This window comes from Ranitomeya variabilis, chromosome 6 (genome assembly GCF_051348905.1).
Source record: "Ranitomeya variabilis isolate aRanVar5 chromosome 6, aRanVar5.hap1, whole genome shotgun sequence".
Lineage (NCBI taxonomy): Eukaryota > Metazoa > Chordata > Amphibia > Anura > Dendrobatidae > Ranitomeya > Ranitomeya variabilis.
Window position 1 is genome coordinate 62,579,215 of NC_135237.1, and position 19,119 is coordinate 62,598,333.

The 19,119-nt window shown below is 41.8% G+C and overlaps 1 protein-coding gene and 1 long non-coding RNA gene across 7 annotated transcripts in view; one reads left to right on the forward strand and one right to left on the reverse strand.

Moving 5' to 3' along the window:
- The window catches only part of LOC143781761 (uncharacterized), a 40,799-nt gene extending 38,639 nt beyond the window's left edge, over nucleotides 1-2,160 (reverse strand). The window contains exons 1-2 of the long non-coding RNA XR_013216806.1: nucleotides 2,138-2,160; nucleotides 1,065-1,177 (exon numbers count right to left, since the gene is read on the reverse strand). This is a non-coding gene — a long non-coding RNA (uncharacterized LOC143781761). The remainder of the gene's footprint in view (nucleotides 1-1,064; nucleotides 1,178-2,137) is intronic.
- The window catches only part of DIP2C (disco interacting protein 2 homolog C), a 467,742-nt gene that overhangs the window by 282,621 nt on the left and 166,002 nt on the right, over nucleotides 1-19,119 (forward strand). For 3 of the 6 annotated variants that reach the window (XM_077268558.1, XM_077268555.1, XM_077268559.1), the window contains 6 exons: nucleotides 1,047-1,157; nucleotides 2,513-2,638; nucleotides 4,469-4,678; nucleotides 7,277-7,306; nucleotides 8,282-8,419; nucleotides 15,792-15,923. In XM_077268558.1, the coding sequence (XP_077124673.1) occupies nucleotides 1,047-1,157; nucleotides 2,513-2,638; nucleotides 4,469-4,678; nucleotides 7,277-7,306; nucleotides 8,282-8,419; nucleotides 15,792-15,923 (747 nt within the window). The remainder of the gene's footprint in view (nucleotides 1-1,046; nucleotides 1,158-2,512; nucleotides 2,639-4,468; nucleotides 4,679-7,276; nucleotides 7,307-8,281; nucleotides 8,420-15,791; nucleotides 15,924-19,119) is intronic. The other 3 variants (XM_077268561.1, XM_077268560.1, XM_077268557.1) reach the window with 2 other exon arrangements.

Sequence of the window (19,119 nt, forward strand, 5' to 3'; positions counted from 1 at the left end):
ATGGAGGTAGTTGGAAAATTCCAAGAAATGTCAAGTCTCAGAATTAACTGGGTGAAATCAGTTCTGTGGCCCTTAATCCAGGATGAAAGATAGAAAATAGTCCAGTACTGAGAAATGAGGCAATGAAAAGTGTCTCAGAATGCAAATTACAGCTATCCCAAAGAGATCTGTGGAGACAAATATGCGGTAGATCGTATACTAAAAAGAAGAATACAACAAAGAATGAGAATATGGAGGAAATTGACCATTTCCACAGCAGATTGGTTGGGCTTAGCTGAATGGGTTGAACTGTGATACTGTATGAGTGGGGAAAAGTGTATTTAAAAAGATAGATACAAGCTCCTGTGGATTAGGAAAAGAGTGCATCAAGAAACGGGGTGATGATTCTACTAGAGAAGAGCGTAGGATTTGGTGACCCAAATATACTTTGTCATAGATGATGTAATGCTAAAATAGGACCAAAATCCACAAAGCCATCTCTTCAGAAGAGACGTTTTGCCCTGATAATGGGGGTAGAAGCATGGCTTCATTATGAATTGAAGGAAACAAGAGCTCGCACTTCATTCCATTCCCTATTCAGCTCTGACCTCCTGCTGGTAACAGGTAATTGAAGGAGGTTTTCTGCTGAAGAATAGCTATGAAGTCTGGGCTCAGTGTATACAGGAGGCTGCGAAGCGACAAATCTATCACCTCCAGAGGAAACTTGTTTGGTTGTGAAAATAAGTATAGCAGTGGTAGTATATTTAGTGAGGAAAATCAATTGAATTGGAACATCAGTTAAAGATTTTTTCCTATAGGGTTGTAGGTTTAGGGGCAAAATTAGCTGAAAATGGTAAATTACTTATTCATATAGCTGTATTACATCTGGTGCCCCACTGCTATCGGTAATGTGCTGACAAGAAAGCTGATTTCTCGGTTTAACTCCTGGAAAACCCCTTTAATACTTATTTTATTTGTTCCCTTGTAATAGTAGTCACATTTGTTTTTTTTAATGGTGTGCTTTAAATGTATATAAAATTAAAAAAAGAATTAAATCTTATTTGCAGGGGTGGATCAAGTCCTACCACCGGAACGTAGAACTCCTGTCACCCCTTCCTCCTCCTCTAGATATCATCGCCGGCGCTCCTCAGGCTCAAGAGATGAACGCTATCGATCTGGTAAGATCTGATGAACATCCCTGAAGGGAAAAAAATGACCGATTACTGTAAAATATACAGTGTTAAAATTATACTGGGCCATGATGCTAATTATTGCAGTAAGCTTTGTTTTGTAGATCTTGACCAAGCAACAGGATTTTGGGCAAATGTGAATGCAACTTTGGCCTATGGAACAGGCTGATGTGAATTGGCAAAGCTGTAGTGTAAAGTATAGAGGAAAGACAGAGTAGCACAGGCCGACTTGTATAAATAAACATAGCTAGTATGCAGAGGTTGTAAGCTGTACTTTATTTTTTCCATCTAGCTGTGTTTTTTATTTTGTCCATTGGACTAAAAGTAAAATGGGGGGTGGGGAGCACTTTTTTCATTAAATGTCCCTTTTAATAAAAAGAAGTGCTCTCCTCCCCCATTTTATTGTTAGTCCAATAAATAAACTTATCAGAATAAGTTGTCTTTATATGTGTGCATAAGGGCACAGTCAGAACGCCGTATTAGTCGGACCACTGTGCGCAGACTGGCTGGCCCGAGTGTGACAGCTGCATAAATATATACTGTGTATATATATATATATATATATATATATATATATATATATATGTGTGTGTATATATATATATATATATATATATATATATATATATATACACATTAGTATGGAGTTCCACTGCCAGTCCGTGCTATGCGATCCAGTCTCGGTCCGATTTTGCGGCCATCTGACTCCGCCCTAAGTAATGGCACAAAATATGACTTATATCCAGTGTTTTTTTCCACAGTTTCACCTCTACATGCTCTATTGCTATTTTAGTTGTATCTGAGCTAGTGGGTGAAAAGTAGCTCTTATGTCTCCCACAGACAACACGCACAGAGAGAAATTGATTTCTCCTCTCTTGTCTCTGTGTAGCAGCAGTAACGCAGTAACGACAGCATGTAGGACATTATAACAAAAAAGTACTAAGCAGTGTAGCTGTGAGTCCACTTACTAGAAAGCTGCAGCTCATTCTCCATCCGTCTATTTGCTCCTCTTTTTTTCACTATTCTGCATTCTCTTAAATAATCAGCTTAATCAGATCCATCTGTGACCTAACAGTCCATTGTGTCTGCAGCCAGACGGATTTTAGCTGTTTTTCAGAGAAGTTGATGAATTCAGGAGGATGTGAGTGGGTTTAACAGAAGTAGTGACCCATAAGTGAAGAAAGAATCAGATCTATCTGTTAAGATATATCACAAAGTTTCCTATATTTGCTTGTAGTATTGATTTATGCAAAGTTTGTTGTAATGACCGTGACCTTTTAAAACTATAGGTTTAGAAATCCATTTAGCACATCAATGAGAATTATTGATTTGTTGTTTTACAGATGTACATACAGAAGCAGTCCAGGCAGCCCTTGCTAAACATAAAGAAAGGAAAATGGCTGTACCCATGCCATCGAAGCGACGCTCCCTTGTGGTGCAAACATCAATGGATGCATACACACCCCCAGGTAATATAGTACTGATTTTTAAAGTACCATTTTTATTCAAGAGTTTTTTTATTTTTCTGACTAACTATGTTTTCAAATTTTTTTTATGGTTTGTGATTGCAAGAATCCTCGAAGAATCTGAAATACCCAATAAGACTCTTATTATGTCTAATTGGATAGTTTTTTTTAAAGGACTGTGTAAGTTGATAAACCTGTATTCCTTCACCCTGATAGACATAGACATCCTGGATAGCGATATCGTTGAGTTTAACAGGCAGCAGCGATCAGGATCCTGCTGTGCCATCGTTGGTCGGAGCAGAAAGGCCAGAACTTTATTTCGTCGCTGGATCTCCCATAGACATCACCGTAGTGTGTGACGCCGATTCAGCGATGTCTTCACTGGTAACCAGGGTAAACATCGGGTTACTAAGCGCAGGGCCGCGCTTAGTAACCTGATGTTTACCCTGGTTACCAGCGTAAACGTAAAAAACAAACAAACACTACATACTCACATTCCGGTGTCTGTCCCCCGGCGCTGTGCTTCTCTGCACTGTGTCAGCGCCGGCCGGCCGGAAAGCAGAGCACAGCGGTGGCGCTTACACAGTGCAGAGAAGCACAGCGCCGGGGGACAGACACCTGAATGTAAGTATGTAGTGTTTTTTTTTTTTTACGTTTACGCTGGTAACCAGGGTAAACATCGGGTTACTAAGTGCGGCCCTGCGCTTAGTAACCCGATGTTTACCCTGGTTACCAGGGGACTTCGCATAGTTGGTTGCTGGAGAGCTGTCTTGTGTGACAGCTCTCCAGTGACCACGCAGCGATCGGGATCGTTGTCTAGATCGCTGCAGCGTCGCTAAATGTGATGGTACCTATATACAATCTCTTGGCTGGAATGGAGAGCAGTGACAAATGCTTCTCCTTCTGGAGGTCATGTCCTGTGAATGAACACTGTAGTACTTTATTTCCCCTGTGGTGGCGCTGCAGGCAAAATAAACATTTACTTAGTCAAAGGACTCTTTCTATACCAGAATTGATTGTTGATTAGTATCTTATGGTGTTTCTGCCCATAATGAGCTAAGATTAATGAGGCAGAAGACTAATCAACTTTCATGTAAAGTCCTTTCATGTGAGCCGCTGCAAGTAGTTTGTCGGTTGCACAACCACTATTTACTCCAGCAAATGTTCTGTCTACAGTGAGAATTTTAGGGCCAAGTAAATGACCATCGGCTTGTCTACATGGGCTAATGTTCAGGAACTTCTAACACATTTATGAACACTAATTATTGACCCATGACCCATGTGAAGGCCTATTTAGTTTAGTTTAATAACTTCACAATTCAGCCAATCATTGCTAAGATCACTAAAGCGTAAGCAATGAAATTATTGTTTTTCTGTGTTCTTTGTCAATACTGATGCAATTGGTGATTTTCGGTGTTCTCTGTTGGCCACTACTTTTTTTTATTGATTACCTATCCTTAGATAGGGACACCCGGCACCCCTACCAATCAGCTGTTAGCGGTGCTGGCGGGGCCTGTAAATTCTTGGATGCTGCTGGAACACAGCATTTCCCCCAAAACTATATTGGCCGCGACCGGGCACTGTACAGCCACCCCCTATTAATTTGAATAGGGGGTGAATCTTCAGTGCCCGGCTGTGGCCACTATCCAAGACCTTTTTTGCGGCTCTGGTAACAGTTGATAGGCACAGGTGCTGGGTGTCGAACTCTCACCTATCAGATATTGATGACCTATCTTAAGGAAAAAATGGCATTTGCCAACCCTGTTAGTTGGTGGTTTTTAAGGAGACTTTTTTTGGGACTTGGCACATTACATATGTTTGCATTTTTGGCAGATACCTCTTCAGGGTCAGAGGATGAAGGTTCAGGACAAGGGGACTCACAGGGAACTCCAACCTCAAGCCAAGGAAGTATAAACATGGAGCACTGGATTAGCCAAGCCATCCATGGATCAACCACATCAACCACTTCTTCCTCGTCAACACAGAGTGGGGGCAGCAGTGCCGCACACAGATTAGCAGATGTCATGGCCCAGACGCACATAGGTATGTAATAACCAAACTGCAGGCTTTATGCAATAATATCTTTTCTCATCAGAACACGTCAATAGGTATTTATCAATAGTCTTGACAGAAACAGAAAAATATCACTTTTGCCAAATAATGTTTTTGGTAAGACAATGCAAATAGTCTCTTCAAAGAGGAACAGAAGTGGGTCTCCAGTGCACCTATTGGAGGTAGCAGTCCTGGTTGTCAGTATTGATCCTTTAAAGGGCCTTGCTCTCGTGACTTGGGTTAGGACGCCAAATCTGAAATTTCTTCAAAAGGAAAATACTTTGAAAGTCTAAGATCATGTTCTCCAATCGAGTAATCTGAAAAAATGTGAATGATGCCACATAACGGAAAACAGTGCCCAAGAATGCAGTCTATCACAGGAAGGCTCCCAGTAAATGATTCCCATCCCTCCAGACCAGAAGGCCCTAGCAAAGGACAGGAATTATTGGCTTCCCTTTGGCAGAGCTGCTGTCGCTCCCAGTATCCACCTGGGCTGCCACCTTCCTGAAACTAGAAGCTCTGTCAAGGTCAGATCTTAGAAGAGAGCCATGGGCTTGAAGAGGGCAGTGGAACCTAATGGGAACGCACTCTCCCCCTAGACCGGTCAGAATGGATCCTATAGAGGTGTTGCATCCTGAAGAAGTCCTTATGATGGACACATGTGAAAAAAGTGGCACACATTGAACAGTTACATTAAATATTGAATCAGTTTACAGTGCAAATACTGTCTGGACTTTCCACCTGGAAATGTATAAAGTCCCTCTCCTAGCCAAAAGGCCCAGAATAAGGATGTTTACTTAAAAAGTGATAAAGAGAAGTACTTTGAAAATATGCCATAAACAGTTGAGGGTCCAAAACCCAGTGAGTTCAGGCACCACTCACCACTCCTGGACACTTCTGCACCTTGGGCTTTTAAGCTCAACTCAACATCAAGGCTTCTACCCTGGGGGTTGAGGTCCTCTAATTAGATGGCTATATGAGCCAGTGGGCTTACACCCCAAAGGTTACAGCGTCTCAGTCTATTCACTGACTCAAAGGATACTGCACTTGATCTTATCCAAAAGACCAAGAGAGAAAAGAACTCCATTTGTAGACATCTATATGGGTTTTTTTTTTATATATAGTGGTCTAGCTAGTGAAGTTTTTTCTTGAGTTGACCAGCAACCTGGAATATGGAGACGTATAGGCCAGGCAATTCTCCTTGGGAAAAATGTATGCTAATAGCCTCTTCAAAGAGAAAGAGAACAGGGTCTTTAGTGTCATCAAAAACAGCTGACTTCAAATGAAGTTCATTTTCCTTTTGAAGAACATATTGATTTCTCTTTTCATTCTAAATCTTGTGGCAAGGCTCTTTAAAATATCAATATTGACTTCTAGGATTGCTACTTCTAATAGATGGCACTAGAGATCCTGTCCTCATTGAAGAGGCTGTTGGCATACTTCTTTACAATGGAGCATTGCTTGGCTTATAAGGTTCCCTATGCTAGTATGGCCGACTCCTGAAGAAGAAACTTTGCCCCCTAGTCCTTTTAAAGACCATGTCTCATGCAATGATTGTATTTTGCTAAGAGCAATGGAAATGCTCGATAAAGAACTAATCTACATTCTTATGATTTCATAGTTGTATTTTCTGTATTATCTGAATGAGCAAAGCAAACACAAATGGTCACCTTAAGAGGGTTTTCTGGCAATATATGTCGATGATTAACCCTAGGATAGGCAGTGTGTTGTTGTTGGGTATTCGAACTCTTAATGTTTAACCAGGCCCAGTGGCTTGTCCATACATAAATCCATGCTTGGTATGGAAACTCTCCCCAGTTCATATGACCCCCTACTAGGACACCACGGCTCCTTTGTGTTCCTGTGGACCATATCAGCCATTATTTTTTCCCCCAAAACATCCCTTTAGTTCTGAATAATAGGACAAAGTTCTCCTACAATCTTTTAGACTAGAAACCAGGTTATTTTCATTTTTAACCAATTTTTTTAAATTTTATACTGTTTTTATTAATTATACTACATTTTAATATTCAAACTGTGTGAAAATAATTTTATGACTAAATAGTAAGCACTCCGGCGTTTAAAGGGTATTCTCACACAACGTACCCTACGTGGATCAGTGTCAGTGATCAGTAAGGACATTTTACATTGCACAAGAGCTGAATATTATGTAGCATCAGATTTTAGAGTATCTGTCTTGGTCAACAGATTAAGTTAATAATTTCCACCTCTACATTTCGAGCATGCAACAAGCAATGACGAAATCACTGCTTTAAAATGTCTCTATGACTTCAACAAGTTCCGATAAGTCATCAATAGAGAGCGACCAGTAATATCGCCATTTTATGGGCTGAAACAATATTTCTGAGAATTAGCTAGCAAGGGGTTGGAGACTGATAAAATGTAAAAATCTGCATTTAGTGAGCTGATGGGCCACGCTCTCGTGACACTTCAGTCTATACAATGGCTCCTGCGATGTGTGTGTGGCTAAAGCTACCCTATATCTGCGGCATCTTATGTATTTTATCTTACAAGAAAGTTCATTGAGCCTTTGCTATCTTGGCTTACAATTGCTTTTCTTTCCTGAAGGGAATAGGAGGACAGATGGACAGTATCACAGTATGTATAGTTGACTTTCTGCATCTTGATTTTGCTCTCCAGTGCTAGCTGCCCAAGCTTCTTCCTTGTTATGTTGACTTGTCCCTTTCCCCTAGTTTGGCAATTTGCTTATTTCCCTGTCATGTTACATAAAATCCACAAGCATTGAATGTCATTAAGAGGGTTTATTTTGGGGTGTTTTACAGATGGGTTCATACTTTTCTAGAAACTAGTGGGTGGTGGTGGGCAGTAATGCTGCCGAGATGGAAACTAGAACTTCCTTCAATGATGTTAAAGAGAACCTGTTATCTTGGAAGACGCTATATACCTGCAGGTAAATAGCATTCCAATGCTGCCTGACCGCCTTACTGAATATTCGGCTATCAGGAGAAAATGAACCTACTTAAACTTAGGAGTCTTTGGCTTTCAGTCATGGGGGTGGTGCATAGAGTGTTTACAGTCACCGTTCACTAAACTGGGAGTGGCTGCTACAATCACACCCCGACACATTGATTGACGGCTCGTTCTGCACAGTGGCACTGCAGAGCTGGCTGTCGATCAACGTGCCAGGGCTTATTTACAGCTGCTGCTCCCAGTACAGTGAGCAGTGCCTGTAATCCCTGTATGCACCGCCTCCATGACTGAAAGCCGGCAGCTACCGGGAGGAAATAAGTAAGTTTTTTTCTGGTAGCTTCACTTTCAGTAAGTCAGCCAGGCAGAATTGTAAGTCTATTTTCTAGCAGATTTCTCCTATATCTGCTGGTAAATAGCATTTTCCAAGGTGATAGGTACTTTCAGTGTGTCAGATGGATTATTAGGGTGAATGAGTAGACATGTGTAGATTGATTTATTTTTTTAATTTTTTTTACATCTGTTTGTAATCTGAGTTCTGTTCGAAGACCTCTTTGATTATGAACGTTTGTTGCACATTAACTCCTTCACTGCTGCGCTGAAAGGCGATCCTCACATCTTGGTGTGTTTTACCTTCACTGACAGTTGTGCATTCCATCAAGGAACACTTTCAAAATGAGTCATGTGACACAAGCGGTCGCGGCTTTTTCTTAACGTCAAACGGACAGAATCAGGCGAGTGCTAAAGGTGCTTCTTGCCATTGGCAAAGCACACCAAAAAATGGTGAGTACAGTTTCACTCCTTGCTCCTCCCTCACATCACTTTTTCCCATTTTGTAGCCATGTCTTTGGTGTAATGTTGTGCCTCTTGGGATGGATAACTCAGAGCTGGTTAGAAACCTGAAAGATTGTGCTACTCTGTTAGATCTATTTTTGAGGAAATGGTTATAGTGACTGTAGGAGTCGTCACTTCTTCCACAAGATATGCTAAAAATGTCTGATAGATGTGGGTCCTATCGCGAGAAAAAGTCCCAATCTTGTACCTTTGGGAATGGCAACGTGACTGCGGCTTTCTCCTTTCTCTTATATGGAAGTTCAGTAAATTGACAAACTTGCATTTTGCGGACATGCCGGAAGTGTCCGAGATGGGTATACCCCTTCAGTAATGATATCTTTTATAACCAAGAAAAGGATACTGCATAAAGACAAAAATATACCCACAAGTAGTTTGCCCCTACTGCTATAACTCACCTTTTATATTACAGATGTACAGATTATAATCTGCATACAAAATTAAAGGAAGTCTGTCAGTAGATTTCTTACCACTGAACTGCCATCGTAAAGGCTAGTTTCATACTAGCGTTCAGCAGGGCTGAGGAGGGTTGCGGAATTCCTCCGTGAAGCCCCGCCCACTGCCGCGCTTCTTCATTCAGCTCCGCCTACGGCTGCATGCGTCCTGCGTACCCTATCTTTAACATTAGGTACACAGGCCATTCGGATGTATGCGGATACCTCCGCATGCGTCGTTTTGACGGTTCAGCGACCGCACCAAATTGCAACTCGTTGCGTTCGGCGCAGGTTGCCGCACCGTCAAAACGACGCATGTGGAGGCGTCCGTATACATCGGCATGGCCTGCGTACCTAATGGTAAAGATAGGGTACGCATGCTGATGTAGGCGGAGCTGACCGGAGGAGGTGCGGTGGGGGGCGGAGCTTCACGGAGGACGTACGCAGCCCTTCATCCACAAATGTGAAACCAGCCTAACTCTTTTGCTTTCTAGTCGTGACCTTCAATGTAATATTGGGGGCAAGATTTTGTAAAATAAGCTGAACGTGTTGTATCTAAAATATCTTGTTAAAATCAAGCAGGCAGAGCCACAAGGCAAAGGAATCAAGTTGGCCATGCCCCAAACCCACCCAGTATGACTTTATTGATAGGCAAGCAGGTGGAGCTATATGGCAAAGGAGTCAAGCTGGCCAAGCCCCAAACCCACCTGGTATGACTTTATTGATGGGTAAGCAAATCGAGGCACAGGGCAAAGGAGTCAAGCCCCAAACCTGCACAGTATGACTTTGATAGGCAAACAGGTAGAGCTACATGGCAAAGGAGTCAAGCTGGCCATGCCCCAATCCCACCCCGTATGACTTTATTGATAGGCAAGCAGATGGAGCTATATGGCAAAGGAGTCAAACTGGCCAAGCCCCAAACCCACCAAGTATGACATTATTGATGGGTATGCAAATGGAGCCACATGGCAAAGGAGTCAAGCTGGCCATTCCCCAAACCTGCCCAGTATGACTTTGATAGGCAAGCAGGTAGAGCTACATGGCAAAGGAGTCAAGCTGGGCATTCCCCAAACCTGCCCGGTGTGATTTTATTGATAGGCAGGCAGGTGGAGCTACATGGCGAAGGAGTCAAGCTGGGCATGCCCCAAACCTGCCCGGTATGATTTTATTGATAGGCAGGCAGGTAGAGCTACATGGCGAAGGAGTCAAGCTGGCAATGTCCCAAACGCGCCCAGTATGACTTTGATAGGCAAGCAGATGGAGCTATGTGGTAAAGGAGGTCAAGCTGGCCATGCCCCAAACTCGCCCAGTATGACTTTATTGATGTCCCTGAGGGCCTTGTTTTTTAGTTTTGTCATATGGGGGTGCACTTGGTATACTTTCTCCAGTTTCACCAGTGCTGTACATATGCTTTAGAAGCTGTCAGCCTAATAGATGAAGATTTTGGATGGGCTACAGATGACACACTGTGTCCTTCTGACTTGTACGCTGCCCTTTTGTAGGTTTAGGGCTTGGCACCTTTAACTCTTTTGCCAAGTGACTTTTTCTCATTGATGTGGAATTTGCATACAGTTCACGTAGCGATTAAACCGCTTACATTACAAAATCCTGCTGCTAATATTACATGCCACCGCACCTTCAGAAAGCAAATGAGCTATTGTGACAGCTGCTGATGGCGGTTTAGTGATAACAACCTACTGACAGGTTCCCTTGAAGTCAATTTGTAAATACATGACGCTTCTTATCGTGCACCTATCCTAAATTATAGCCTGAATTATAATCCAGAGCTTCATTCACAATGCTGGATTTCATTACAAACCGTTCACAAGTATTTTATCTAATCCCCTAAAGTGCAGGAGGAGGGAGCAGTTAGTTTTTGCTGGTTAGTGGCCATTATAAAAAGAGAACTGGACCAGAAAACGCATAAAATAAACTGTATGCTGATGTTGAACTAGAGAGGGTTGATGGGTGATTCCAGCTCTGAATCTTGCAGAATAGTTATTTCAGCTCTGAAGTAGAATACAGGCTGTAATTCAGTACCCACACAAAGATACAAGTAGAAAAGTAGGGGAAAAAATAAATTTAAAATCATTTTATTTTTCAACTGTATTATGTTGTTTTGTATTGAGAATGTGCACCTTGCAGATTAAGGAAATACCTGTAGGCAGTGTGATCAGTAGAATATTTAGTAGTCAGTGAGAGATCGGTGTTTTCTTGATATATTACATGGGGCCTAGACTACTTAGGGTATAGTAAGTATTCTGATATCAGTTGGCAAATGGAGGGAGGAAATCCAAAAGTTTGCCTGGAAAAAAGTATCGTATATTCTTGAGTATAAGCCGACCCGAGTATAAGCTGAGACCCCTAATTTTGCCACAAAAAACTGGGAAAACTTAATGACTCGAGTATAAGCCTAGGGTGGGAAATGCAGCAGCTACTGGTAAATTTCAAAAATAAAAATAGATACCAATAAAAGTAAAGTTAATTGAGACAGTAGGTTAAGTGTTTTTGAATATCCATATTGAATCAGGAGCCCCATGTAATGCTCCATAAGGTTCATGATAGACCCCATAAGATGCTCCATAGCATAATACGCCCCTTATGCTGCTCCATAAAGATTGATGGCCCCATAAGATGCTCCATAGAATAATATAACCCCATATGCTGCTCCATAAAGATTGATGGCCCCATAAGATGCTCCATAGAATATTGTAACCCCATATGCTGCTCCATAAAGGTTGATGGCCCCACAAGATGCTCCATAGCATATTATGCCCTATATAATGCTGCTCCATAAAGGTGGATGGCCCCATAAGATGCTCCATACAATAATATGTCCCATATAATGCTGCTCCATAAAGGTGGATGGCCCCATAAGATGCTCCATAGAATAATATGTCCCATATGCTGCTGCAATTTAAAAAAAAAAAAATGACATACTCCCCTCTCATCGCTGGGGGAGAGGTGCCGGGGTCCCGAGCAGGCAGGGACACCGGCGCACTATGGGGGCCAGGTGCAGGAGTCGCCGCTGGCTCAGGCCCCTGGCACTTGCAATATTCCCCTGTCCCCGTTCTACCGCCGCACGCCGCTGTGTCTTCCGGGTTTCTGCAGTGACTGTTCAGGCATGGGGTGCGCACTAACCACATTATCACGCTCTCTGACCTGAATGTCACAGGCAGAGGACGCGGAAGTCGGAGCGTGGCGGTGGAATCTGTGTACATGGTATGGTGACAGGGGTATGAGAGTGTGGTTGGACTCGGAGGGATGAGACACCTAGTTCTTTAGTGATAATTTACTGCTGATTTTACTGAAGCAACAAAACACAATCCAGTAAGTGACACATAACTGGAATCAGGCTCTCTGCTCCTACATCACGGTAATCTGAGATTAGAGAGTAAAAACCTGCTGACAGATTTCCTTTAAATACCATTTCATCAATGAAGACTCACATGTAAAACATATCTTTAGACCTAATCATGTGTATATGCCACACATGCCTCTAAATAACATCCATTACCTGGCAGAGCTCCTTATTTCAGCACATCACTAAGTAGCTCTAGTGGCGTGGAGATAAGTGATGTATCTGCCCTCACAGCTTCCCGTCCTCCGGGTGGTCTGCTAAAGTGTGCAAATAAAAGAGGGTGCATGAGCCAGTCTCTGCTCTCCTTATCCAGTTGGCTCACATGAGTGCTAGATCTCCCTATTCTGATTCACTTATTTTGTAAAATGTCCGGCATAAGTAGCAAGTGGCGCTATCGAGACCAGAAAAGGTCCTGCACACTGGTTTAGAGCCCTAGGCTTCGTTCTCGGGATCCATTGTAACCTACATTGGACCCTGTCCAGTGGCAAATGTTTGAGCCTTCTCACTAGTGATCTACAACAGCAAATCTTACCAGTGTACCGCCTTCTGGTAAGTGCACAGACCCCCAATAAGTTGAGTAAGTGATCACTAAGTGGATGCAGATACATACTCCATCTCTCAAGAATTTGACGCTGTGGTCAGCTTTGTTTGGTGCTACATCCATGAGAAGAAAGCCTGGAACTCCCGATTAAAACATCATTTCCTTTATCCAAAAATCCATTAAATCATCAACATGGCAGGATAGTAACATTTCGTTGACGCAAAATCCATCCTTTTGGTCTTAGTCATAATTACATCATGTTACAACTAAGACCAAACAAGCAAAACGCGTCAACGAAATGTGTTGGTATCTTAAAATGAAAGGAAATTATATTTTAGTGGGAAGTTCCCGATTTTCTTCTTATTGATATGGTTTGCCCGGAAAAGCCAAAGGAATCCAGTGGAATATGCGGTGGTGGAAGAACTGGACTGATGAGCTGCCTTTCCTTGTTTTTTTTTATGGTTGGCACTAGATTTTAAATGGTAGGACAATCTGGAACAAGCTTGACATGTGAGCACACCCTTATAAAAGACTAAATCACCAATATTCCGAATTTATCAGAAATGTCTTTTACTTACCGCATTGGGTTATGTATGTCCTAGTTCTTGGTTTCCCGTTTGTAGTGTTTGTGGTCACTCTCCCACTACCCTCGTTGCCTCAGAGAATAATAAATCTAACCATATCAGCAATTGTGTCATTGTTCAGATCTATTCCCTGTTCCGTTTCTTGTTTTTCTCGTGGCGTTCATTAAGCAATAAGACAAAACCCCAGCATGTACTTGCAGTGTTTCTTGTCGTTGTGAGACATTAATGGAGTATATAGCGTTTGATGTATGATGGAAGGTTAACTTGACTCGGGTCAGTACTTCCAAATTGTTCCTAGCTGATGCTATTTGATGCATGATCGCTATGTGTTTGGGAGGGGGAATAAAACATTGATGCTGCTTCAGAACGGTTTTCGTAGGAGAAGCAGTTGACCACGAGCTGCAAGATCCCAACATATTAGAAGGATCATTTTTTAGATACTTTTGCAAACTCTTTCCTAAAATATTAATATGTTCGAACCATGTACTGCCACTGTGGATTCAATAGACACTTAAAGGGGTAGTGTCAATAAGGTGCCTTCCCGCCTTTTTGCTTCCTGGGCGTAGGTGCACACCAACTGATCGACAGTACCGAGCAGTGACTTGGTTGAGCCGATGGCCAGAACTGTGTGCTCTACTATACTACAAGCTAAGGAAGAAAGCTTCTCCTGCCTCAAGGTGAGCCTAAGGGTCCTGAAGCTGGCAGAATCTTTGCCTATGTGACCATCCTCCTCTGATATACTGCAGAGGTGGCGGGTAACCCAGGCAGAAGCAGTAAAACTGAGCATTTTTAATAAGCGCTAAAGGGTTTGTCTGGGTTCTGTTTTTTAGAACTTTAATTTTCCTTTTTAAAAAACAGACACGGAATAGATCCCCTAATAATCAATGCGTCCCCTCTTCTTTCATTGCATAACTGATTCAGTTGATTACTCATTCCATTGTCTGTTTTTAAAGGGGTTGTCCAGGGCTTTAACACTGATGACCTATCTTTAGGATACGTCATTAATGTCTGATTGGTGGGGGACCCTCCGTCGGTAAGCTGTTGCTGGTGTCGGCAGAACTGCTAAGTTATGGAGCTGCACAGGACAGCTCCGTTGGCTGTATAGTGGCCGCAGCCAGGTACTACACATCTGCCACCTAGCCAGATCAATAGAGGGCTGATGTGCAGTACCCGGCCACAGCCACTATTCCATCAACAGAGCCGTGCAGCTCCGTAACTGAGCAGTTCCGGCCAACACCAAGGACAGCTGATCGGCGGGGTGCCGGGTGTCACACCTTCACCGATCAGACATTAATGACCTATCCTAAGGATAGGCCATCAATGTTAAAGTCCTGGACAACCCCTTTAAATCAGTATAAACAAATTGATGCGTGCTCAGAGCCTTAGGCAAGTTGCTTCTGAAATTGCATTTGCCAAAATGAAATACATGGTACCAGATAGTAGTTGTTTTTTTTTATTATTTACTTGGACATATAATTGCTGGTGCTTTACATCAAATATTGTCACTTGCACATGCACTTTTTTTTAATATATATATATATGCAAAATTCACCAAGGCCAATAGTGAACAGTGATTTTCCAAATTTCCAATATTTTTCTATTCCTTTTTTTCTTGTCTATATCTCATAACTTCATACTTATCACATTATCACAGTCTGATACTTCGTCTGTACAAAGTCATAATAGATTCATAAAACCATGATTCTGGAAAGCAGCACTGGACAGCATTATTTATTGTACCGGTAATTCATTTTCAATGATGAAGAAACCAGAGCAATTTATCTATGGAAATGTTTTGGGTTTTTTTTTAACCTTTTTTTCCCCCTTTATGGTAGCTCTGGTTTCTGAAATGAATTATGTCCACATATAAATATATTGAAATATATGAAGTATCAGTCATTAAACATGGGCAACGAATCATCCAGGATAATACAAGTTCCATTACTTCTCCGGTCAGAGTCTTTCTAAACATTGTATATCAGGCGTATATGATGTTTACAAGCAATTATATTGTACTTTTGTAAAAAATGCTTGATCGCAGCTCCTGTCCTTACCTGAGATGTCTGTGAAAATTGCCTGTGCCCCTCCCAGAAATCTGGACTAGTCAATGGTCCCTTTTCCGTCTACCCTTTCCTGGTTTTCCTTTTGTTTGCAGAAGCTTCAGCAATTTCTTGTATTTTTTTTTTATAATTAATGTCTCCAGTACATCTGTTATGGCCGCTTGATGTAAAAGTTTATTAGTTGTATGTGTCGGTAATGCTATCTGTTTGCTCTGTTTGAAACATATAGTCTACTCTTGAGGATTTAGGTTCTGGTTCTGTTCAATGTTTGTAGACTTCGGTCTATGTCTTCCCTATAGCTAAGTCATACGGTGTTTTTACAGAAAACCATTCAGCCCCTCCAGATGTTACCACGTACACCTCAGAGCACTCCATACAAGTAGAAAGGCCACAGGGATCCACGTCACGGGCCACCTCGAAATATGGCAATGCCGAGCTCATGGAAACAGGAGATGGTAAGTACCAGTTTGGATCGCCAAATAGAGAATTTAATAACATGAAAAATCCAAAATCTAATTTTATTATCTTATTCTGTAATTGTAATGTTTGTCAAATTCTACAATTGTAGTCGAAATCCCAGTGATGACTGTATGGTATCCCTAGCCAAAAACTAGAATGGACCTGATCAATACCAAAAAGTATAATAGTATAATATACACTCACCGGCCACTTTATTAGGTACACCATGCTAGTAACGGGTTGGACCCCCTTTTGCCTTCAGAACTGCCTCAATTCTTCGTGGCATAGATTCAACAAGGTGCTGGAAGCATTCCTCAGAGATTTTGGTCCATATTGACATGATGGCATCACACAGTTGCCGCAGATTTGTCGGCTGCACATCCCAAAGATGCTCCATACAAGGCAGGATGGATCCATGCTTTCATGTTGTTTACGCCAAATTCTGACCCTACCATCCGAATGTCGCAGCAGAAATCGAGACTCATCAGACCAAGCAACGTTTTTCCAATCTTCTACTGTCCAATTTCGATGAGCTTGTACAAATTGTAGCCTCAGTTTCCTGTTCTTAGCTGAAAGGAGTGGTACCCGGTGTGGTCTTCTGCTGCTGTAGCCCATCTGCCTCAAAGTTCGACGCACTGTGCGTTCAGAGATGCTCTTAGGCCTACCTTGGTTGTAACGGGTGGCGATTTGAGTCACTGTTGCCTTTCTATCAGCTCGAACCAGTCTGCCCATTCTCCTCTGACCTCTGGCATCAACAAGGCATTTCCGCCCACAGAACTGCCGCTCACTGGATTTTTTTTCTTTTTCGGACCATTCTCTGTAAACCCTAGAGATGGTTGTGCGTGAAAATCCCAGTAGATCAGCAGTTTCTGAAATACTCAGACCAGCCCTTCTGGCACCAACAACCATGCCACGTTCAAAGGCACTCAAATCACCTTTCTTCCCCATACTGATGCTCGGTTTGAACTGCAGGAGATTGTCTTGACCATGTCTACATGCCTAAATGCACTGAGTTGCCGCCATGTGATTGGCTGATTAGAAATTAAGTGTTAACAAGAAGTTGGACAGGTGTACCTAATAAAGTGGCCGGTGAGTGTATGTTACCAATTTTGCACAATAGTGGAAATCATAAGTGACTGCGTTTTTCAATGGAAGGCGTTCTGCATGTCTTATTCCAGAGAAATCCACATTTTTCTTACATGTAAATGAGCTGTTCAGGGCTATGGGCCGGACATAGATCTCCCTGAGAATCTGCCTCCAGAGATTATTATAAATAGAAGGAGGCATTACCAGTGTGATGTGTAATGGCCGCTTTCTGCTCTCACTGCAGAGCTGTGTGTGATTATACCTCACACATCTGCAGGTTCCTCTCTGCTTCATCTTGCATCTCGCAGGCAGTCAGTGTTGCAATATAGCAGAGCTGTGAGAGCTACAGTTGCTAACGTTTTTATAAGAAGACAAAGTTCAGTTCTACTTTTCTGTGTTAGTCACATGTCTCACATTGGTAACTCTCCTTTCATTTAAAATACTAAGCTCTGGAGGCAGATTTGCAGGCAGATCAGTTTTCTGCCTTTAGATCTTAACAACTTATTGACATATAAGTTAATTTCTCTGGAATAAGACATATTCCCTTTTAAAGCATGGTAATTATCAGAGCAGCAGGTAAAAGATCTCAGCTCCTATTTGACCATTCCGCTTAAGAGCATTTTATGAGCAATCACTTGGAGGGGGGGGGGGTGTATTAGCCCAGATCCTTTTCAGTTTGACGGATGTGTAACTAAAGAACTACATGTCTTAAAAAAAAAAAAAAAGGTAGTGTTATACTTTAAAATGCAAATTTGAATGCAAATATTGTGAAGTGTGACATACATATACTGGAAGAGGTTCTCCTGGTGCATATGCTGGACATGTGCACCAGGAGATGATAAAAAAAATCTTGTAAAAAAAGATGATCTGAACAGAAGCTTGAAGGGAACGATATACATTGACTAAATGAGGCTAGTCTGCAGTGTGCCTTGTAACTTTCAATTATTTAACATTCTTTCTTATGTAAAGGGAATCTGTCACTCCCTGGACAAATTTAAGCTATTAATATGGGCATACAGGTAATAGATTGGTTAAACCAGTCTTACCTGTATGCCTCACAGCTGCGGTGTAGAGTTTTAATTTTATATGTTAATGATTTCTTCCAGGCTACTTTTTGTGCAAAGTTCTTTGTTTGCTTGGCTTTATATTGCATTGCTTCAAACTCACCTGTGACTTATCGATTGAATTAATATTGGGTATTTGTAGTTAATATAATGCATAGATTGTTCCCGTGTTGCAATATACAGGCGTTTAATCAGGAAACTTCTAAATATAATTATCCTTTTAATGAGATTATTGTTTAAGGTAATTAAAACTAAAAATAACATGATATATATCTAGATATTAGAACCAGTTATTCTTTAACAGCTTTTAATTGGTTTTCTTTGTCAATTCGTCCCAATGTTAAAACCAAACTCTTAGAATTGTTGTATTGGAGAAGAGAGCTGATTTGGTGGAAATAATCGGCACAGTTTATTGGGGCTGATGTTAATTATTTTGTGAACAGTCATTTAAAATTGTGAGAAAATAATTACAAGTTACTGCATTCCTCAACACTGCAGAACAGCCGCTTCCGCAGTAATGGATATTGCCTTTGGCAGTGTTGGTTGCTGATTTTTTACTTTTTAACTCCTGGAAGAGTTAATGTGCTACTAGAGAACTGCAATGTGGCAATGATTAGGCGTCACGAGGCCAGCAACATGGTAGGAACTGACACATCTGTGAAGACGAAGGGGTGACTCATAGCATTATGCATTTTTTTGTAATAAGAACCATCAGATATAATAATTCTTGAAATCATCACTTAGATGTTAACGCAAAGAGGGACGAATGTGGATTTTTCATGGCGAGGGGTTGACCATGTTACGCTTGTGGAACTTCCACAACAGATGATGTCGCAGAAGAGCAAGATTCCGGATGTTGAATTTTAATGCCTGGCCCTTTTGTGTTTACCAGGAGAGAAGCCTCTACTAGATAGGCCTACTCAAGATTTTTCAACTCAATACATTTATCATCCCCCCCCCACAGTATAGGCAAAAACATGTCTGCTTGTTGGGAGGTCCACCACTGGGTCCGGACAAATTGAGAGAACAGTGGGCCTAATTA